The 23088-nt window shown below is 56.3% G+C and overlaps 1 protein-coding gene across 21 annotated transcripts in view; it reads right to left on the reverse strand.

Moving 5' to 3' along the window:
- Positions 1-436: 436 nt before the first annotated feature.
- SFXN5 (sideroflexin 5) overlaps positions 437-23088 on the reverse strand; it is a 135156-nt gene continuing 112504 nt past the window's right edge. For 4 of the 21 annotated variants that reach the window (XM_021924976.2, XM_021924975.2, XM_017947633.3 and 1 more), the window contains 2 exons: positions 22638-22755; positions 3744-6808 (listed from right to left, as the gene is read on the reverse strand). In XM_021924976.2, the coding sequence (XP_021780668.2) occupies positions 6731-6808; positions 22638-22755 (196 nt within the window). In that variant the 3' untranslated portion in view covers positions 3744-6730. Of the gene's footprint in view, positions 1380-1737; positions 3213-3743; positions 6809-18536; positions 19220-22637; positions 22756-23088 lie in introns of those variants that run through there. The other 17 variants (XM_021924971.2, XM_017947627.3, XM_009184417.4 and 14 more) reach the window with 9 other exon arrangements.

Below are 23088 nucleotides of genomic sequence, written 5' to 3' on the forward strand. Positions count from 1 at the left end.
CAAATAGAGCACTTGGAGAGTTTACCACAGGAACAATTAAATTTTGGGGAACCCACAGGGATGGTGCAGTACCCCAGAGCTGGTAACAATGGGGAGCCCATATGGCCCTGAGGCCTGAAGAGGAAGGACCAGTGACAGCTACTGGAACCTGGAGGAGTTGGCTGGAGAGGGCCCCCAGGTAGGAGCTGTAACCTTCGGTACAGAGAGGCCCAGAGATGGCAGGAGGGACAAGGAGGGAAAAATCCCCCAGTGTCACTCCTCCAATCCCCCAGTTTCCTGCTGGGACTCGTAGTGGTGGAAGCCAGACAGACAGCCCTTAGCTTCCAGGGACACAACTCCACGCTGCCTGCAGCCAGCCCATCCTCTCCACCTGCCTCCTGTCACCACCCGCCACTTTCTCTCCTTCTGGCCCAGGAGAACCCCACCCCTAACCCCCACCTCCAACCTGGGCTTCAGAGTCTCCCTGCCTGGAGCAGCTCACTGCTAGGCTGTTCTTCCTCTTTCTGTGACAGTCTCTTCTGATTCTTGCCTGAGGGTCCACCTTCTAAGCACCCCCTCAGCTCCATGTCACAATGCCCCGCTTCTGCCCATCAGCTAAATTTCATGAAGGAATTAGCTACGCCGGCCATCCATGGGAGTCCTACTGATTTCTTGACCTATGAAGATCTGTCTTTTGCCCTGACCACATCCCACTGAGGCCCTTCTCTCTGGGTCCTCCATGGGGCCCGCCTTGGTCCATGTCTCCCTTCACCTGTCGGCTTCAGTGAGGTACGTGGAAGCCCCTTCTACCTGGAGCACTCCCATCAATGTCCTCTGAATACCATGCCCTCCCTGCCTTCCTCGCCTCTTGCCTTGGTGTGCTGGGGCCCCACGACAAAGCACCTCAGACTGAGTGGCTTCGACAACCAAAATTTATTCCCTCCCAGCACCGGAGGCTGCCAGCCCGAGGTCAGGGGTTGGCAGGACGGGTTTCTTCTGAAGCCTCTCTCCTTGGCCTGTGGACGGCGCCTTCGTCTTCACAGGAGCTTCTTCCTCTAGCATGGCTGCATCCCAATCTCCTCTTCTTAAAAGGACATCAGTCATTTTGGATTCTCGTTTGGATGAGAGCCCACGTTAATAACCACATTTTAACTTAATTACTTCTGTAAAGACCTTGTCTCCAAAGACAGTCACATTCTGAGGCACGAGGCATTGGGACTTCAACAGATGACTTCTGGAGGATGCAGTTCAGCCCTGACACATCCCTTGTGGCTGAGCTTCCTTGTCTCTGCCCAGGCCTCAGAGGTGGGGCTCCTCAGGGCTCCGTTCCAGTCCTCCTCTTCTCACCCCACCTCCTTCGCCTGGGTGGCCATCTCTGCTCCTCCAGCTCCAGATGCTCCCTAGACATGGATAACAGACACATCCACATTTCCCATCCCTACCTGTCTCCTGAGCTCCAGACCAGCAATTCCTCATCTCTTGGTGTCCACTTGGTTATCTCCCAGGAGCCTCCGATGCCTTGGAAATTGGAATGCATCCCCTTTCCTGTGGGTTTGTTCTTCCTTCTCTGTGCCTTAGCTCAGAAATGGCCCCTTCTCTGCTGCCTATGCCAGGAACCTAGGGTCATCCCTTACTTCCCTCTGCCACCCTCACAGAGAGCTGAGCAGTCCTGAATCTTCACTTCTCTCCTTCCCCATCCCCACCCCCATCCCCACCCCCACCCCCACCACATGGCCCAGGCCCCATCTTCCTCACCATGACCGCCGCAGGGGCCCCCTCACCCAGTCTCCCCAACAGCCTCACTGTGTCCACTCCACCCGCCACTCTGCAGCCAGGTCACTCCACTTCTCTACTTAAAGCCTCAAGGGGCTCTCTGCTGGCTTTGGCCTGGCAGCACCTGGCCACACCGCCGCTCCTGGATCTCCTCTCTATTCTCTAATGACATTGAGCTGCTTCAGGGCCCTGCAGTACTGTCCCTCCTCTGTCATGCTCACATATGAAGAGGAGGAGAACCAGCATCCGTTGGCCTGGGATGGAGGGCTGGCCCCTTCCCTCACTTCCCCATGGGTTTACATGGGGTCTTCCAGGAGAGCGTCTGGTGGTCTGGGGCCTGTCTGTCCATTTGTCCATCTTCTCTTTTCCTTTGCTCTCTTCTCCACCCCTCCATAAGGCCCAGGGAACTGGGGTGGGCCCCAGATTCTTGCTGTGGCTGAGGAGGTGTCCTCGTGGGGAAGGGAAGGAGAGACTGGCCTTGGCCTTAGGCAAGGCTGCCAACGGCTGCCTCAGTGTGAGGGGTGGAGAGTGAACACTTTTCAGCCACTGCCCGGAGAGACTCTCGGTTCTGCAGGGAAGGGTGGATATGCAGGGGTGAGGCCTTGGAGGAAGTAGCTGAGGCATTCCTGTTTTGGGAGCTAATTGGTGGCAGAGGGATGGCCAAGATGGTAGAAGCTGCAGCAGCTTTCGGGGAACTGAGGGAGCTATGAAAATGAGGCTAGGTCCCTGGGGCATCAGGAAGGGTCACTTATCGTGGCACCCATCCCCTCACATTCTGACTCTCCTTCTAACCGTGGCCTGAGTGAGAGGAGGGAAGTCCGATGGGCCAGGCGGGGGGGATGGGGGCAGGGGTGGCCACATTCCTGGAGTGTTAATGATCTCTGGTCTGGGCAGGAGCCGAGCCCCCAAACCAGCTAAAAACAACAAACAGCTCCCAGGAGGGATTTGTGTCTGTCCTGAGAGTCGAGGATTTCCGCCTGACCGGATGGAGGCTGTGGCCTGTGGAGCTCTTAGCAAAGAAATTCCCCAGAGACCAGCATCCTCCTGGCCCAGAGGCATCACTTTGAGAACAGCCCCCTCCCCTACCCCTTCTCTCCTCCCTCTCTAGTGGGGAAGGGTCCGGCACCCAGGAGGGGAGGCAGGCTCTTCCCCACACACCTGGGAGCGGGAAGAGGAGTCTGGGTGCATTCCTCCTCCAGCTTCCATCCTTACCACAGTCCAGCGAGTGATGCTTTCTTGACATTTTATAAATAAGGACACCAAGGCTCAGTTACAGTAGATGTCAATAAACGTCTGACCAAATTGATGGGTGAATAAAGGAAGTGTCTGGCTAGAAGCTCCAGTCACGCTGGGCCGAACTGCAGCTGGAACTGGGGTCTGTCTGAACCCAACCAGGATGGCTTTCCACCTCCCTGCCTGCTTCTCTCTGCAGGGCTGGACTTGAGAACTCTGGGGGCTGCCTGGAAGAAGAGGAACCATTGCCATCAGGAGATGCCCAAGTCCTAGCCCTAAGGGATAGTGGAGGAGTTAAGAAGGAGCAGACCTCTCAGGACTGGTACCATACACACTGCAGCCATGAAGCACCTTTCCACTTGGCTCAAACCTTCCCTCCCTGGGAGGCCTCTCCTGGCCCCAGGTGGTCCAGGAATGACCCCCTCCGGTCTCCCAGCCTCATCGATATAAACAGTATGGGAATCTAACCAAAAGTCTTATTTACTCACGTTCCTTGAGGGCGGGCTCCTTAGTGAGTGCTCAATAACAGCTCTGTAAGGGGATTCCTGCAGAATTTCACCCTCCTGTGCCCTCACATGGTCTCCATCCTTTCCTCTTCCCTTCCCTCTGGGCCTCCCAGCTGGCCCGATCCAGCCTGGAACCTAGGTCTGCACCTTCCTTGGGGGTCTTCCCACAAAATCCTCAGGCAGTCCTTCCCTTTTCCCACTGGGTTCCATACACCACTCCCCTTCCCACCCACAATTCACAAAACCACACCCTGACGCTTGAAATCTTGTATTTATTGCCCGAAGCTCATTAGTATTACACAAATCACATAGATTGAGAAATTTTCTGAGAAGGTTAAAAAGACACTGCAAAGGCCCCTGGGAGTGGCTGAGGCTTGTGTGTGGGGGCCTCACTCTCACTAGGCCAGGCGTGAACATCACCCTGGGTCTGTCTATGGGCCTTTTTCCTTCTCTAGGCTCCTGCCCTTCTCCCAGAGGCCAGAACACGAAACAAGTTGGCTCATAACCAGGAGTGAAAGGGGTCTGTCGACCAGCTTGACTCCATGGCCAGCTTGACATCTTGGTCCCTGCACCCTCACATTGCTGTCTGCAAATGGAAGAAGGGCATCCCCAAGCCTGAGGGGATGTTTGAAGTGATCAGCGGAGGGCCAGGCAGAGACATCAGGGATGGAGAACCACTGCAGGTGTGGGTTGTGTTCCGGCACAGCTGGCCAGCCCCGCCCTGACTGTGGGTCCAGGCTCAGCCTCCGCCCCAGGCATGAACCAATCTGCCCCTCAGGTCTCCCTTCCTCTGGCTTCAGCAGAGTGGGGCATGGGTGCTGGGTGAAGGTTTCCCCTCATGGGGCTTTCCAAAGCCAGACCAGGGCCTACTGGCATAGCCCACTGTCCCTCTGACACTCTCATCCTGGGCTATCTGGATCCTTTGCCACTGCACTGCCACAGGAGCAGACCCCTTGGCTCACCTGAAGCTGCATTTGGGAGCATGACGGAAATCATCCAGGAGACAAAGCAAATAAATTATGAGATGCTGAGGCCACAGGCTGGGCTAGGGCACCCACCTCTGCCAGGCCTCCGGCAGGCGCAGGGTGGGGAGGGGCGGTGGGGAGGCAGTTTTGGTCCCAAGATAAAGTGCACGAGGATAAGAGCCTATGATAGGTAGAAGCAGGGTGAGCCTGAAGTGAGCTTTTCAAAAGAGGACCCGGACATGCCAGCCCTAGTCCAGGCCTAGAGACCCGCACAGTGCAGCAGTCACTGGCATATTCACATTATGGTGTGACTGGCTCAAAAAGGCCTGGCCCTCCAACACCGTGGCACCTCCACGCCCCCGCTGTTTTGTCCTCCAGGTTTGTCCCCCTCCTCACAGGCAGCAGGTGGGCTGCTCCTCAGGAGAGTGGCAGGCCCCTCAGGGCAATGTGCTGCAGAGCCAGCTGGTGGGCACCAGGGGCTGGCAGAGAGGCAACGGCCATGCCCACGGAAGACCCGCCTCAGCACACTTCCGCTGCCCTAAGATGCCGCCCTGCACCAGCCTCTTCCTACACATGAATGTTCACCTCTGGCCTAAATCTCCCCTGAGGTGGAGTCCCCGGGGGAGGGAGGCTCAGGGCTGCAGGTGGAGGCTTGCATACTAGGTGGGGTCAGGAGGGGGCTGCACTGAGGCTGGAGCTTCCCCCTGGTTTGGGCCTTTCAGATGAGGCGTCACCCTGCTCACACCCTCCCCAGGCTCTGCTTCCCTCTGTACAGCTCGCTCTTCCTTCCTAGTCTGCAAGTGGCAGGGAGATGGGAGCCAGCAGCAAGGGGCCTCTGAGGCTGCAGAGTGACAGGCGACACGCAGGTATGGCCCCACCATCAGGCCCAGGCATCTATGTTACCTCCTCCTCCAGAATTGTAAAGTGTTTGCCAAAGGCCAACTGCTCCCGGGATATGGGGTCACATACAGAAGGCAAGGTCCAGGTTCTGAGGCCAACTGCTGGTCCAAAGGGGCCTGCGCCCTTCCCAGTCCAGAGTCCACACTGGGGACATGCCCACGATGACCAGCATCTGAGCAGGACAGGCAAAGATGAGGTCTTGCTGGAGGAGCCAGTGGGAACCCCTTGATCCAGTCTTCTGGTTTCAGACAGGGAGTGGAGGCTCAGAGAAGGGAATGAACTTGTCCAACATCTCAATGCCATTTAGTGCCAGAGCCAGGGCCCACTGCTCCTCGGTTGACGCTGCTTCGCTGGTAGGTGTCTAAGGAGCTGGCCTAGGTGTTCTCAGGCATGAGACCTTCCTGCTTAGAAAGGGATGGGATGGGGCAGGCAGCCTTGGTGGCTGAAGAAGCTCCCCAGAAGGCAGCCAGTCCAGTTCCAGCCCCACTCTCAGCCCCGGTGCCCAGCATCCAGCCTGGGGCCTGGAAGGAGGATCTTGAAGAAACCAAGCGCAGGTCCACGGTTCCTGCCAAGCACCATTCCTTCTTGGGGCTTCCTGCCTGGAGCTGGGGTTGCTTCAGGGGCCCTGAATCAGTGAGAGCTCCACAAAGGGGGACTCTAGCTCCAGGGTCACCCGGTTTCACTCAGAGGGACTGGTTCTGCAGCTCTGGAATGGATGTGGCCTGGCTACATTCAGAGCCAGCTGCCCACAGAATCTTGCAGAGGACTCCAGTGCTCCCTGATTCCCTGGGCCACTTCCTGAGGACCCTAGTCACGGCTAGTTCATCCTGTGGGGTGCAGACCACCTTCTCTCCCCTCCCCTCGCCAGCCCAGGGAGTCATCTGGGCTGGTCATTGTAATATCCTAAATTTACCAGCCTGGCCACCAAACCAACCCAACTCCAGGCCTAATCTGGCTCCCCCCACCTGTCCTCCTGCCACTTCTGGTCAGCTGAAACTAAGGCTCAGATCTGATTCTGATAAAAAATAAAAATAAAAAAGAAACAAAAGTATAAAAGGATTCTAATTCTACCCTATGGGCACTCTACGACTTTTCAGCTTCACACATAATTGTGCTGAGTGGAGTTCTGACAACCCCACATAAGGCCCAGAAATGCACTTGATTATTTTTTTGTAGGAAATGTGTTAGAACTCCTCTCCCTATGTTAAAATGTGAATGGTCAGTCTCCCTCCACTGCAGGTGAAGCACTCTCCCAGGGGGCCCAGGACTGCTGGGGTCGGCGTGCTGCTCCCTGCAGGTGCAGCCGTGAGTCTACAGCCCTGCCCCTCAGCTCCCCGGCTGCACAGTGCTCCAGCCCCAGGCCGCTGACCACACTCACAGCCCCTTGTTGTACACCACTGTCCGGCTGCTCGTGGCCTGGGCTATCTCCGGCTCTAACTGGGATGTTTCAATCTGCAGAGAGAGAATAGAGAGGAAAAGTGGCGGAGTGGGAAGGGGCAAATAGTGGGGCTGGGAGCTGCAGTGAGGACCACCCTGGTCTCCAGAGCTCTGCCTCTCTGCACCCCCATGTCCACCCCAGCCAGGGCTCACGTGACCTACCTAGTGACACATCTTCCTTCTCCACTGCCCTCCCACCACGGGGCTCACAGCATCCCTTCCAGCCCAGACCCGGCCTCTTTCTTCTGACGGTGTGTCCACGTGGGTGGACATCCTACACATTGGCCTCTGAGTTCTGCATCTCCCTTATCTCCAAGAACCATGTCTGCTGCACTGCAGACCCCCCACAGCCCCACCCAAGGCCATCCCCTGGACCTGATCACCACGCAGGGCTGCCCCACCTCCTTCCATCCAAACACCACCCTCCTGGGCTCCTCAGTCCCCTGTCTTTCTAGCACCCCACTCACTCCTGCTTCTCTGTTTCCAGTCCCCTAGACCTCAGCACCCACACTCCCACCACTCAGTCTTTACATCTTCCCCTGCAACCTGGACTCCGGGGGCCATCCCTTCAGCTACTCCCTAGCCCAAGGGTCCCTCTCATGCTGCTGGCAGAAGCCCTGCTTTGGAGAACCCCGCCATGTACCCCACTCCTACTTGAACCTGACCGTGTAATGGAGACCCTCAAAATTCCCTGTCCTTGACTTTGGCTGGACCCCCAACCAGTGGACAACCACCCTGCCCCTGCCCCCATAGCCAGGTCAGCTCCCTTGCCCACTCTCCAGAGGCCACTGGACACCTGCTCTGCTCTCCTCTCCGCGGCCACCCCAACCCCTGCTCCCACGCATCCCGGGCAGGTGAGACTTCAGAGGAGAACCCCTCAGCTTCTCATTATCCAACACGCTGCCTCCCGTGTCCATGCACAGCTTTCCACTTGCCCTCCTCCTACCCCACAGCTGCCATCCCTCCCCTCACAGGACAGGACCCCACCTGGCTCCACCTCCCCTGCCCACTCCGGGGCCCCCTCCTGGGTCATCCTCCCTCTCTCCCACCTTTGCCCATTAGTGTTCCACACACAGGAACCTTCTCTGATGACACCTCCCCTTCATCCCGAGGCAGGCCCAGCTACTACCTGGTCTCTCTCCTCCCCAGCAGCTACGTTTCTTTAAAAAACTTAGTCTACACTGGCTGTGTCCACCTCCTTCCCTCCCACTGACTTTTCAACCCACAATAAATCTGGCTTCTGTTCTCACCACACTCCAGAAAAATCTCTCTCTCCAAGGTCACTGCCACCTCCCACTTCACGACACCCACTGCACGGTCCTTGGGGTCCTTGGGGCTGGGCCTGGCTGGACCCTCTTCTCTGCACATGCCCTGGGTTACCCCCACACCAGAGTTCTCCAGCCTTGTTTCTCCCTGGAGCCTCAGGTTCACAGCCGCCTGCCTGCCAGACTTTGCTGTGGACGTCTCACAGGCGCCTGAACTTAACCCACCTGAAATGGAACTGAACCCGCCCTCTCCCCCGGCCCCACTCAGCTCTGCATCTTGGGAATGACGCTGCCATCCAGTGGTGCTCTGCCCAAAGACTCTGGAGCCTCTTTGAGTCCTCTCCCCGTCCCTCCCCACGAGGTCTCATCCAGCCCAGTCCGTCCCCAACCACAGCCAGTGCTGGCCTTCTAAACTGCAAGTCTTCCCATGCCTCTCTTCACTGTGAAATGGCTCCATGGCACCCTGATCCTCAGGGATCCAGTCAGACTCCTGTACCACCCTGCCCCTTGGACTGGAGACACAGAGCACACGGACTGATTTTGGTTCCTCGCACACCCTGGGCTCTGTCCCCACTCTAGTCTTTGCCTAAGTTGTCCAGAGACGCCCCGTCCTACTTCCATTCCTGCCCCCACTCTGCTCTCCCGTCTTCAGCTCATCATCTTTCGTGTCTCAGCTTTAGACACCTTCCCTCCCCCAGGCTGGGCGTGGCCACTTCTGTGGCCCCCATAGCTCCCTGAACTTCTCATATCCCCACCTCTCCACATTAGATCACAAGCTCCCTGAGGCAGCGGGCGTGCAGATCTGGCTCGCCCCTGCGTCCTCAAAGCCTAGCACAATGCTGGTCCACGGTAGGTGCTCCCTCAGTGTGGAATACATGGGCAGAAAGAAAAGAGCCAGTAAGCACTGGAAGATGGGATCCCCCTGGAGATACCACATCAGCCCCGATGTCGGGCTTTATCTCCAGGGACTGAGCCCATGGGGATGCCTGAACCCCTAACTTGAGGGGGGCAGGTGAGAAAGACACTACCACAGTGAGAAGGTCCCCGCCAGACATTTGCCCTGGACAGAGTCAAGGAGGCACCAGGCCTCTTGCAACGTAGGTTGGTTGAACTTGGTTCTAGGCACCCGCCATATGTCAAGATGTGGCAACCCTGGGAAGTGGGCAGAAGGTGGTACAGGCCGGCCTGGCCTTCGGAGAGCTCTGTCACGTCCGGGCTGTGCACACTGGAGTCCACACAAGAGGGAGTGTGGTGAGGACTAGAGCTGGTGGGCACAGTGGGAGAAGAGGGGACCCTTCCTCTGTAGTCCCTGGTGCCCCATTACCCAAGTCTGGTCACCCGAGAGGGCCAAACAGAAGAGAGCTAAGCTGAGGGCCCAGGCCTCTTCCCCACCCCCTCTTCTCAAACCACCTTCTCCCACCCTACCCCTGCCACCCCCAGTCCCCTCCACCCTGCCGGCTCCCCTCGTCCCCACGCTGCCACTGACACAATGCACAGCGCCCACGCTTAAAAATCTAAATGCTTTTGAAAATGTTTAACCTAGTTAGACAAATTAGCAAAAATTTGTGCAAAACAATTTAGGTATTTAAAATATTCAATGTTTTTAAAAAACTGGAAAACTGTTCTTAGCTTTCAGCTGCAAAAACCAACAAAATATAACATCCCAGCAATCTTACCATGAGGTGTAACATAACCCTTCGGGAAAGCTGTTAAACAGCTACTGAGGCATCCTGGGAAATAGCACTTCATTTATTCAAATGCACATATGTCAGGCTTTTGCACCATATGTCATTCCAAGCTATTTACAGTAATAATTAAATCTTAATCAACGTTTAACCTCTGTAAAATGTTTGAAGAATCCTAATCACCCTTCAGACTGCACTAATGAAGGAGAAATATATAAACATAAAAGGAAAATGATGCATAGATATCACGCTGGAAAGAACAGTAATTGCAAAATTGTATTTCTTTTAAATATAATCAGTAAATGATGTAAAGTAAGCCAAGGAGTATTTTAAGTTAAGACATCTTGGATGTCAGAGGTGTGAGCAGCTAATTTTGTTCTGCTACCCATAACAGATGTAGCATATTTTATTTTAGTGCCATTATTAGCAACTTCCCATGCCGGCTTTCACTGAAGCACTGAGGCCCACATTAAAATCAGAGAGGCTGCTCAGCACCACCGTGGAGGACCATGGCCCAGGGCCACGGCCCACTGTGCCCACTCCTTAGAGCATGCTGGCCCGGGGGAGACCGAGGCCTCCTCCTCCTGGTATCCCGTCTCCCCTGGGCTCCCCACCACACACAGGGCAGCAGGTAGGAGCAGGGGGAGATGCAGCGGGTGGGAAGGCTCCTGGGGGAGGTGGCTGAGGGATCAGGAATGGGGGCCCCGGGACAGAGCTGGCATCCTAGGCTTCTTCTCTCATTTCAAGTCAGTCCACCCTCATGTCAGCAGATGTTGATGGTCGCCAACTCCAGACACCCAGGCTGGGTACACAGAGCGGGGGACAAGACCAGTTCATGCCCTCGAGAAGCTTAAAGTCTAGAGAGGAGTTGGCTGGTGAAAGCAGATGGAGTCCGGAGAGACAAGCAGAGTGCCATGGCAACTGGGGAGGGGCTGGGAGTTCCAATGTATTGATGAGGCAACAAGGAAGGAAGACTTCTCAGAGGAGGTGAGCCAGGAAGAGAATGGAGAATTTTGATCAGAAAGGGCAGGCCAAGCTTGCTGGGTGAAGAAAAAAGTATTAGCTGGCTAGCACGGCCTGTGTCTGGGAGGTGAGGCAATGTTGGACATGGAAACGTGGCAGGAAATGGAGGTGCTGCTGGGACAGGCAGAATCTTGTATGTTACATGAAGGTGTCAGCATTTTATCTGAGGGCAATAGGGAGCCACAGAAGGACTTTGAGCAGGAGTGGACCATAACCCAGACTCTGTTTTTATTTATTTTTTTCTTGAGATAGGATCTTGCTCTGTCACCCAGGCTGGAGTGCAGTAGTGTGATTGCAGCTCACTGCAGCCTCGAACTCCTGGGCTCAAGCCATCCTCTTGCCTCAGCCTCCTGAGTAGCTAGGACTACAGGCATGTGCCACCATGCCTGGCTAAGTTTTAAATTGTTTTAAAAATTTTTATAGAGACAGGGTCTTGCTATGTTGCCCAGGCTGATCTTGAACTCTTGGCCTCAAGTGATCTTCCACCTTAGCCTTTCAAAATGTTGGGATTACAGGCGTGAGCCACTGTGCCTGGCCTTAGACTGTCTTAGAAAGGTCTCTCTTGGGATGGTGGGTGTGGAGGATGGACTGGAGGGGTAAGGAGGGGGTGGGGAGGCCTCCTGGGGAGCATCTGTGGGAATCAGAGAAGTGCCAGGTCCTGCCCTATGATGCTGCCAGTGGGGGCAGACAGGAGGAGCCTTTCTGAAGATGAAATCCACAGGAGTTGATGACCAATTCCACGTGGGGGTGAGAGGGAGGTGTTGAGGATGACTGTGCGTTGGATGACTCCTAATTCTAGCTCAGGAGCTGGGGTGGCTGGTGACGCCATTCTCAGAGGGAGGGAATATGGGAGGGGATGGGCCAGGGTTGGGGGTGGTAGGCTCAGGGTGGCCACATTGAGTCTGGGGTGCCAGTGTGCTCCCCAGGTGGAGAGGCCTGGAGGCAGATGGGTCCAGGGCTCTGGAGCTCTGGGCAGGAGAAAGCGCCCGGGATGTGTGAGCATAGCCAGAGCCTTCGGAGTGGAGGAGCTCGCCCAGGGAAGCAGATGGAGGGGTGGGTGCCAAGGCCTGGGGAACAGAGACATGTGAAGGGCAAGTGAAGGGAACAAGCCCATGATGGTGGCCTTGGGGGACCAGCCCGAGGAGCGGACGCAATGACAGAGGGGGCCGCAAACACTGAGCAGCCGTGAGCGTCAGACAGTTTTCTGAGACTTGTCCCAGTGAGGGCTGAGAGGCTTTGGTCTTGGCAACTGGATTTCAGTGACTCCCTGGGGTCCACGTTGCCCGACCCCCACCTCGTGCTGATCCTAGTTCACAGCCTCTCACTCTATCCCAGGCCAACTCAACTGGTCATTTGTTAGGACCCCTCCAGCTCTCTGGTCATGGCCAGGTGTTGGGTCAATGGCTACCACTGAGTTGCCTGCTCACCTATACGTGATGTTTCCTCCCCGTCCACCAAAAGCTAAGCGTCTCCCTTGAAGACCACCTCTCTGAGGTAAGTGTAGGCCCAAGTTTTCTCCAAGGGCACCACATCCAGGGTCTTGCCTGGCAGTGGCCTCGGGACCCATAGGTAAGTGAAAGTGACTCAGGTCTGAGCAAGGGCAATAGAGTATCGCCTCCTGCTACCCAGCCAGCTCCACCCCGAAGAAGGCCACAGCCCCAGGGTAGTGGGTTGAGGGGCAGGGACTTGGCTATGACCACAAACTGGCTCTGAGGGGCCTTCTCTGGGGATAAGGTGATGAGGAGAGAGGACAAGGAGTGGCCACAGGGAGAAAGGGTGGCCCAGCCCCAGGCAGCCAGCTCAGGGCAGGCTGGAATCCGTGGCCCGTCTCTTCTATCTGGTAGGCTCCTCCCCGGGCACCCGAGAGCCAATCAGCAGGGGTTCCCGAGGGAGGGGGTGCCTGGGATGAAAAACCAAAGCCCTGAAGGGCAGGGGCTGCAGGGACCATAGAGCACTGGCTGACGGTTGCCCCCGCCACAGAAGTGGGCTGCCAGGATCACCCTGCCCTGCCATGAAGGAAGCAGTGCCACCTTGCTCCCTGACTCCCAGGCAGAACCTGCCCACCAGCTCCCAGCCAGCCTCCTCAGGATGTGCCCCTCTCCATATCAGAGTGCCACCCCATCCTCCCCACCCCACTCAGACCTTGCTGACCCTCCAGGAGAGATTCCCAGACATGGTGCATCCTATTCAGCATCTCCCCAGCCTCCCGGGCACCCTAAGGCCCAGCTAGAACAGCCAAGCACCTTCCCTTGTGGCGTGGGAAGGGTTAACCTTGAGCTATTTGTCTGTCTCTTGGCTCACTGTGGGTGGGGGGCTAGAGTCAGGAATGCATCTGGGGCCACCTCTGCCTCTACAGCCTGGGAGCACACACACACCTGCAGCCAGGCCAGCGGATAGTTTACATATTTGAACCTGGAACTAAGGTGCGGAGACATAAACAGGAAACTGGATCCCCCGCCTGTGCCCCATTCTCCGGGGCTTTTACCTACTACAAAGAACTTCCTCCTCCTGGCCTTTCTTCTGATGGCTTTTTTGCCTCCTTTTCAAAGGCACGGGGCTAGTGGGGGTGGGGTGTTCCGCGTGACCCTGTGACATAGCTCAAAGCCACCACCTGCTCCTGGCCACAGGTCTGGGCTTCTGAGGGTCTGCAGAAGGTGGCGACATTGACACAGGGCCCAAAGCCCATGCAGGCACCTGGCTGACCCTTTGTGCCTCAGGCCTCTGCCAGGCCTGGGACCACTTTGTCCACTGGGCACAACATCCCATCTTACCAGGGCTGGGCAGGCCTCACGTCCTGCTCCGACACACATACATCCAGGCTCCACCTTTGGGAGAGCTATCTTGAGTGTCCTTGGAGGGCAGACGAATTAGGCTGGGGCTGGGGAGCAGCTGAGGCCTAAGTCTAGACCCCTAGACCCCTGAGTTAGGCCTCTGGTGCCAGCTCTGGGCTCCCACTATCTTCTCAGTGAAAGTCCAGGCCTTCTGGGACTTTCTCCAGCTTCTTCACCCCTCAACTGCTGTCCATTTTCTTTACATTCTAAGTATACACTTTGAGCCTTGAGTCCAGGCTATATTCTGACCCTCTAAGGCTGCCTCCTCCAGGAAGCCTCCCTTGATCTTCTTAGACCAAATCCATTGCTGCTGCCTCTGGTGTCCCCAGCACATGCTTTGATCTCCATCCCATCGCCAGGCACAGGCTCATTTGCACTCTAAACAGGGGTGACTACAGTAGTCCCCCACCCCACCCCACGGTGAGCTGCTCCAGGCAACTCGGTATCCTTGTGCACTGTGCACCGTAGGTCCTCGGTAACAGCTGAGTTAAGTGACACTGAAGTGCCTCTTGGGCAAGAATCCTGTCTTACACTTTTCTGGCTCCCCTGTGCTATGTGTACCCAGCAAGTGCTCAGACCACATCCTGCCCCCTACCATTTTGGAGCTTTGCACCATTCCTGGGTGCCCTCTGGTGGACCAATCTCAGAATCATTCTCTGTCCTCTATCATCTCAGCTTTGAGGCCTCAGTTTCCCCACATGTATGCTGGGAAGATTTTCTAAGATCTCCTAGTGCCAGGATGAGGATTATATCACAAAATGGATAGGATGGCCCTTTGGAGGCTTAGAAAACCTGTGTGATGCTGTGTAAAGAGGATGGGACCCAGGGTCCCCACACTCAGCCCCAGCCCTGCTCACTCAGCCCACAGGGCTGAGCCTTGCTGCAGGCCAGGCATGCTCCACTTTGCACGTATTAATGGCTTTAATGGAAGCTCTGCACAACCAAGCCTTCTCCCTCCCTGTCCTGGATTCAGCGAGGTGTCATGAAACGTACTGGAAAGGAGACCTGCGGGGGAAAGGCTGTCAGGCAGCCCCGCCAAGGTCCGCCATCCGGGCATGTGTGCATGTTCTTGCGTGCACGTGTATGTGTGCGAGCCTGTGTGCACGCGCAGGTTTGGGGTGGGGGTGTGGGGAACAGGCAACATGACAGGTGGCGTTGGCGTTCCTGGGCTCTGAGCGGCTTTGCCATTCCCATCCGTCCCTCCTGGGGGGTCCTGTGGGCAAACTCCAAGAAAGCAGCGGGCGGGGAGGCAGCAGATTTCTGACGGCAAAAATAGCCCACTTTAGAGTTCAGTAGGGACTGATTAAACCAGTAAACGAGAAAAACCCCAAACAAACATCTCCAAGCAAAGTAGGAGATGGATTGGAGACTGGAGGGGAGGAGGCTCCTGCTCTGGGAGACACTGAATACTGCTGTAGACTCAGGAGGGAGGCAATGGACCCTAGACATTGTCTCTGGCCTCACATCAACCCTGGAAGAGTGGGAGAAGCAGGGACCAACAAAGTCAAGGTAAACCCAGATGAGCCACGCTCTGTACTAGGTGTTGATACAGAGCACCAGTTCTCAGCCACAGGGACACCTCGTGTCAGGGAAGGGAGAAAGGTCTGTTGTCCCAAGGGGGAAGATGGAACACAGAAAACACACCACCAGAGCCTATACAGGAGAGGTAAGACAGATCCTGGTGGGGGAGATCAGCGAGGACTTCCTGGAGGAGGAGCCATTTCTAGAACAGCTTGAATGTGGACTCACATTCCAGCTTATTCCCAACTCTTCTCCATTCTTGGTTGGGGGTCCAAATACTTTCTCAAAGAAAGGGAGATAAGCTGGGGGGACCTTTGCTTCTGGTGGCTTATAGCTGTCTAGCCAGGCTGGTTCATCAAAACCACCATTTTCATCAGGGCTGGTAAGAGGGTGGAGATAGTGGAGGTTCTGGTACCCACTGAGGGTACCCACATTTTTGCCCACACAGGGAGGTATGCCTCTCTGTTTCTTAACTCTGAAAGCTGTAAGTGGGGAGGCAGGAAGGAGTATGGGGTGGTTGAGGTTGGCCCTCCTGCTTCATCTACCACATGGGTGTGGCCTCTAAGAGCCACCCTCTGGGGCCAGGACGAGACATGGCTCATAAATCGTGCTGAGGAATGATGGGAAGGCTTTAGCCTTCCTCAGAACATGGCTTCTAATCCCCAGAACCCTCTACAGCTGAGGTGAGTAGGGGCTCAGCTGAGAGGGAGGGACCTGGGGAGTTCCCAGGGCTGACATGGGAGGCTCAGAGCAGGAAGCCCTGGCCCCAGGGGACTCTTAGGCTGTCTTTTCTTCTAGTCAAGGTGCTTGGCAAAAGCTAGAAGGGGGAGGGACAGGTGGTGAGGGTACAGGGGGAGGCCGGTTCTCCGCTGAGGCCTCAGGGAAGGCAGAGGGCAGAGGCCAACAAACCAACAAGACAGCTAGCAGGGAACAGGCCCACAGGAAATAAGCCTCCTGGCCAGTGAACCTCACTCCCGCCCCCAGGGGCCCACGCAACAGCTGAGGCAGGAGAGACACATGCTCATAGCCTCCAGCCCCTACAAGGGTGGCCGAGGGCCCTCTCCCTGCCCGCAGCCCCAGCCAGGAGGCACACTGCCCAGTCTCTCATCCCTACCCCAGACCCACAGCTGCAAGGAGGACAAAGGAGCCAGTGAGGGTCTAGGGGCCACAAGACACATTCCCAGGACGGCCAAGGCCCTGCCCACTTGCCATGCCCAGACCCAGAGGGTGGCTCCCAGAGGGCACACCCTTGCTGCAGGCCGGGCACCTGAGGGGCAGCGTGTAACTCAAGGGGACTCACTTAGCCCACTGTCTAGCACCAGGGCCCTGTCTTGAGTTTTCACTTTCCTAATCTTACTGGGAGAAACTTAGTTCTTACAGGAAGAAACTTAGTTCCAACACCTCATCTTCCAGCTGGGGAAACTGAGGTCTTTGAGGTTAAGACCCAAGGTCATATAGAGAGTTGAGGCAGAGGGATGCCAGCCAGAGGGGCAGAGGGCAGGCCTTGGGGCCACGGGACGGCCCCTCCACCCCAACATCACCTAGGGACGGGGTTGAGCTCCCCGCTGCCCCCCACTCCCCACACCTCACTCATCCACAGACAAGCCCCACCTTCTGTGGACACATTTCAACCTCACCAAATCAGCTAATTATTGACAGTTGGTGAAGAGGAGATTTCACTTTTTCCTCCTGTTAAACTGCTCCTAATTAGTTCCCTGTCACCACGGCTGGCTCGCCCGCCCGCCGCCCGCCCGTTCACGCAGTAATCCCGCTGCACAGTGCCTCATTAACCTTTTGCTCCTCTCCTGCCGCCTGCCAACAAGATGAAGACAAAAACAGATTGTTGAACAATGGCTCCGGCTTGTACGCTCAGCCCCGTTCCCCAGCCCCCGAGCTCCCGGGGGAAGAGTGGGGAAAAGAGAGGGGACTGGGGTGGGGGAGAGCCCCAGAGGAATCAAGGAAGGGAGAAAGAGGCACAAAGAAAGATTGAAGCAGAAACAGAGGCAGGGACGTGGGGAGGGGCCTTGGCCAAGGTAGTGCTTCTTGCTCCAGAGAGACATGAGGTTCATTAAACAGGATTGGAAGTGCTCCCAGGTAGGGAACACCGGCTGTCAGAGTTAAAGGGACATTTGCCACCACCCGCTCCAGCCTCTTGTGGTAGCCAAGCCCATGTTTCCAGACACTGGACCCTGCATATCTCCCTCAAGGGACCTGCGGCCCCAGTGTATGTCTGTGTTGCGGTGGGGAGGACAGAGAGAACCCCATGTGCTTGGAATCCAGAGCCCCAATCACCAAAGCGGGTAAGGCCAGAAAGGCCACCACAGTCTGGCCCTACCACAAGGGAGGCCAGCACCAGCCCCACCTACAGCGGCCCCGGCACGCTGCAGCGCAGCCTCTGCTTTAGTTCCACCATGACCTGGGCTTGTTTATTGAGTTTTGTCTCCACCACCAGGAGGGAGGTTCGCTGAGACCACAGGGCTCCTACATGGCCATCCTGGTAACAAGAAAAAGGGGAAAGTGCCCAGGCTTCATGGGGCAGGGAGCAGATTCTGGGTGTGATGGGCCCGTCCATGTTTGGGGACAGGCTGGTGGGGCAGGCCTACAGCAGTAACCTCCAGATCCACTAGATCCGCCAGGGCAGACCCTGTACTCCCTGCATGGGCAAGAGGACTGGGGTCCAGAAGGGAGCCCAAGCTCTGTTCCCCAGTTCTCACAACAACAGGAGGTTCCCTGCCCTACCTGTTGGCCCTTTAGCCTCCCTCCAGCCCCTCTACTGCCCAGCCCCTTCCTCGGCTCTGGGTTGGAAAAGACAAACACTGACTCCAAAAGGTCTCTGTGAAAATGCACAGATTTCCTGTGGAGGGGAGGAGGGCTGGGTGAGGGCACTGGGATGTTCCTGCTGATGAATTAGCAGCAAGCAGTCTGCGGCCCAGAAGTGGGCCTCGTCTTTCTATAGTGAGGTGTGGGTGGGCTGGGGAGGATCACAGAATCCTTCTGCCTGGGTACAAAGCCTGCTCCATCGTCACCAACTTTGGATCTTGGACAAGGTACTTAAACTCAATGTGCCTCAGTTTCCTCATTGGTAAACAAGAAATATTGGTACCTACCTTGGAGAATTCTCAGGATCTAGGCCCCCATTTCTCCACCACAGCCAGGTAGCCCCCTCCACTCACTGGACCCAGGGACTCCACGGAGGCCATGCCTTCCCGCCTTGGGCTCTGGGCATTCCTTCCCCATCGCTGCCCTCTCTCCAAGCCCCCCAACCTCTATCTCACAATTTCTTTGCTGTTCTCCCACCTTCCCCATCCCTGAGCTCAATTCTTTGAACAAAGAAAAAACTGACTACCATGTTGCCTCCTAGACTGCCATGTCTAGCTATGCCACCTAAGTCTCCTCCACTCCTTCTAGTCCTCTCTGCACTCACCCACTCTGCAGAGAGCCCCTCCTCTTTGAATCGCCCGAGTCCTCAGCTTCCATGAAGCTACTCCATCCGGGTTCTCCCTGTGCCCTTGGCTGCTTCTTCCCCTTCTTGATGGTTTTTATTTCCTCCTATAGTTGACTGCATCCCCTTTCTCAACTTCAACTCCCCCCATGCACTGAATTCCGTATCTCCGGCCAAACTCTCTCCCCAGAACCATCTGACTGTCTAGGAATCATCTTTTGATGTTCAATGATTTAGACTTAAATGGCATTAGGAAGACTTAATACAGTAAGGCACGCCGAGCTCCCAGCATGCTGCCTGGTCCAATAGATATCTGGCAAATGGTAGCCATTATTATTTGCAATTTGACCCTCAGTACCATTTTAATAGGCAGAAATGAGCAGATAAAACTCTCCCCCAGGAACTGAAGGAAGGATTGAAGTCCTTGCCTTAATCTCTGGGGTTAGTGAGTTGGAAACTCCACACCAATCACTGCAGGTCAGCCATTCTAGGAACTAGTTCCTAAATTCTATCTCCGAGTCCCCTGATTAATTAATTGGTGTTCCAGTGATTACTTCTGTTGACAACCTTGGTGGCTTTTGGCATGGTTGGGTCAGCCCAAGCAAGTCCAGACTTATTGTGGCAAATTCCACTGGCTTCTGGGACTTGAGACATGATCCCTGTATGGCAGAAGAAGCACCTTGTTAGGGAGAATTGGGAGAGTGAATGGGGAAACAAGGCCCTCTCAGCAAGTTGGCTGAAGGCTTTGGTGCCATGGGTCCCAAACAGGGCTCCAAACACCCCATAATGCCCAGGCTACTCTGCATCTTGTTGGGATCCACGTAGTCGAGGAGGGAGCTCTGAAAATCCTGCCTCTACCCTCCCTTCCCAGAGGACAAAGACTTAACATGCAATGACTATCCTCTTCCCAATCTAGAGAAAGAGACTTGGATTGCAATAAGAGGGACTCTGGTTAAATATTCAGAAGAACTAACTCCCATGTCTATTTGAAGTAGGCATGTGGGGAGAGGGGAGCCTGGGCTTTGACCTGCTGCATCTGTGAGACCAGGGTGGCTCACTTTTCCATCACTGCTTTGCAGCCAGAGCTGGAGGCCTGGGTGGATGAATGGTAGCCATCTCCCCATTATATGCCCCAGAGGAACACGTGCCAAAGACCTACAGCACTTCTAGACCCTTCCACACCACAGTGCAGCCCCCAGCTTCCTCTTCTCTTGGCTGTCCCAAGGTAGGTAAGGTGGTTGTCTAGGGAGAGAAACTCAGCCACAGGAAACGATCAGATGTGGCACCTCCTAGGGGGCTGGACTTGGAGTGTGGACCTCTGGTGTTTCCTCTCCTATCGGCACCTGGCTTCTGCAACTTTCGGCTGGTCCCATGGCTTTTCTGGGCCACCATTTGCCCAGCACAGCCAGGAGCAAGGTAAACTTGATGGCCTTGAAAATCCTTCTAGCTAGGAGGGTCTCTGATTCCGCATCATGTGTTGTCTTTGCCCGGGTCCCTTCTCTGTGCAGGCAGGTGGAGTTATGACAGCTGCAAGAAGCGCAGAGGTACCTACAAGCACATGGGTGACTCTGGCCCTGGTCTAGGACCCTGGGCTCAGGCTGATTGCACAGACAGGTGCAATGGCTTCGGAGAGTGCTGGGCTGGGACAGGGATGTCAGAGATCACTGAGAAATACCCGCCCTTCCCTCTTCAGGGCTCCTAGGTAACCCAGAGCCCATGGCTCCATTTGGAGTCCCAGGCTGCAGCTTTCCCGGGGGGGAGGTGGGGGAAGGAGCATCCCAGCACCCATGACAAGGCTGGGCCCTGTGGGCACGAGATGAGGTCCTGTTGGCTTTAGTCCTGGGGTGCCATGAACGGTGGCTCCCAAGACAGGAGCCCCACTCCTCCCACAAAGTCTCCTCCTCAAACTCTGGGGCTCTGGAAGCAAGCCACCCCATTTCTCGCCTTCCAGGGACGGTGAGGCCTAAGGCGGGTCACCCCCTCCTCCTGCTCTAAGAGCCTGGGTCTCCAGCCCTCGCAGCCCCAACACCCCCAGCCTCTTGTTTTCACTTCCCTGACTTGTCTCCAGGAACCCTCACCTCTCCCCCACCTCTCTTGGGGCCCTGCCTGAAGCAGGTCCGTGGTGAAATCATAGTTTTGGAAGCGCCACAGCCCCCGCCTTCTTGTGAGCTCAGTGCAGACACCTTGGCCCTCTTGGGTCCTCCCCCTCAGCTTAGCTCCCACCTTCACTCCAACCCAGTGTGGATCCCGTAGTCCTATGCTCCTCTGTGCTGTCACCCATCTCTCAGCGCCCCCCACCCCCAACCTGACAGAACCCCAGCAGAAAGGATCTGTGGCCCTCCCTGTACTGGCCCATAGCACCTCCTGGTGAACGGGCCCCAGCCGCACCCCCAGACCACGTGCTGCTCAGCCTCCCTCACCTCTCATTCTCCCCTGGATGTCTCACCCCTTCTCTGTGTCCTCAGACCTCTGACCTCCCGCCCCTTCCCCATCCTGCTCTCTCCTCTCTGCTCAGTCACAAGAACACAGGAGCCACTGGAACAACTTCTTCAATTTCCCCACCCCGAACCCTGCCCCCAGCAGCATCTTCCTCCCACCCCACTCCTCTTCCACCTACTGAAGTGGGGAGGAGTCTCCCCATGCCAAGGCTGATCCCCTCGTCTGTGCTCTGGTCCCCCCTCCTCTTCATGGACTTTCCCAACATCGTCCTCTCAGTGTCCTCAACATCTCTCCTGGTGCCTTCCCTACTGCATTGACCAAGCCCCTGTCTCTCCCATTTTTAAACAAGGACAGATACGTAAATAAAAGCCCCTCCTGATCCCACATCTTGTTGTGGCTTTCTCATTTTTTCCCCTCACCTGTCACCTGGGTCCCTTCTTTGGGGACAGGGTTTGACTACGTTGCCTGAGACACCAATGGATACTCTGTAATCTCACCAAGTGTGACCTCTCGGGAGGGTCTGACCCTGCGGATGCCCACCCACCCTGATCACACATGGCCCGGCTCTGCCCTCACCACCCTGGCTGCGTGTCCTTGGACCCCGCCAGAGCGGGGGCCTCACCCACCACCCTCGATTCTAGCACTGTTGTCATGCTGGGAGCCTCTACTTCTATCCCTCCAGCCCAGGCGTCTCTCCTCATTCCAGACCCACAGCCAACATCCCACAGGCTCCTCAACCCTGCCTGTCCATCCAACTGACCCGCTGCCCTCCCTTGAACCTGCCCCTGCCTGGCTTCATCTCGTTAAGCACCTACATCTGCCTGGTCATTCAAAACCAGAAAGTCAGCATACATCCTCCGGCTCCCGTTCCCTCCCACCACATACAGCTCTTCATCGAATCCCGAAGAAGCCGCCTCCTGACTCCCTCTTTAGGGACCCACTTCTCTCCATGCCCATTGCCAACAGCCTGGTCCAAGCCACCATCACCGCTCACTGGATCCCCGCCATAGCCTCCTGATGGTTCCTTCTCCAGAGCTCCAACCCAGTCCCACGTGGCAGCACAGGGGTCACTCAGAATCAGGAATCTGTGTTCTGCCTTGCACAGCCCTTAGGAGAATATTCACCCTCTCTGTTCTGGCTTCCAAGTTCCCAACACCACCCAGCCCCAGCCCCTCATTCCCGGGCCACGTCACCTTGCTGCACTCCCTGGTCGTGCTGCAGACTTTGGTCAGCTCTTGGACATGGCATGTGCTGCCTTACCTCAGAAACTTCACACCAGGTGTCCGCAGACCTCACATCTCCCCCCGCCACCCCTTTTCATCTGGCCAACTCCAGCCACACTCCCAGTCCCAGTGAAATGTCACTTCCCTCTAGGCTGAGTTTGGTCTGCTGTCTCCTTCCACACCCAGTGGAGCTTCTCCCACCCTAACGCTCCTGGCTCATCATCTCCTGGCCTCTGTTTAATCACCCTGTTGACTGCGTGACCCCCACTCTGAGGGCCAGAGCCTGGGCCAGCCTCATTTATGGTTCCAGCCCCAGCGCCTAGCACAGTGCTAAGGAGTCAGCACGGTATGAGTATTTGTTCAGAAATCACCAAACAGCACCCCCTGCCCTGCCCTTGAGCCCCTCCCCACTGACCTCTGACATCTGTGGGAAGAGGCTGATGGCCAGTGGCAGGGCCAGGCCGAAGGCTGCCAGGCACACGAGGCTTTGCACAGGGAGGAGCAGCCGGGGGCGTGCCTGCAGGAGAGACGTCCTGTGGGGGAGAGAGGAGGGAGCCCCATGAGACCCGAAGGTGGGGTGGGCTGGCTGCCAGCCACCATGCTGGGTCCCACTGTGTCTCTGGGCCCAGGAAGCATGGTTCTGGGGCAGTGCCAGTGTGCAGCTAAACAGATATAGCGGAGTTCTGTCTTTGGGGCCTTTCCCGATGGGTACCCCATCCCAAGGCCCTGCCTTGAAGGACACTGCTGGCTGAAACCTCAACTACTCAGGTCACGAATGAGCACTTTTGGGGCACCCACCCACCATGCACCCAGCCCCGTGCCAAGAAGGCCCTATGTGGGAGAGCCACTAGAAGAGGCTGTCGGCC

The sequence above is a fragment of the Papio anubis genome, chromosome 14, assembly GCF_008728515.1.
Source record: "Papio anubis isolate 15944 chromosome 14, Panubis1.0, whole genome shotgun sequence".
Taxonomy (NCBI): domain Eukaryota; kingdom Metazoa; phylum Chordata; class Mammalia; order Primates; family Cercopithecidae; genus Papio; species Papio anubis.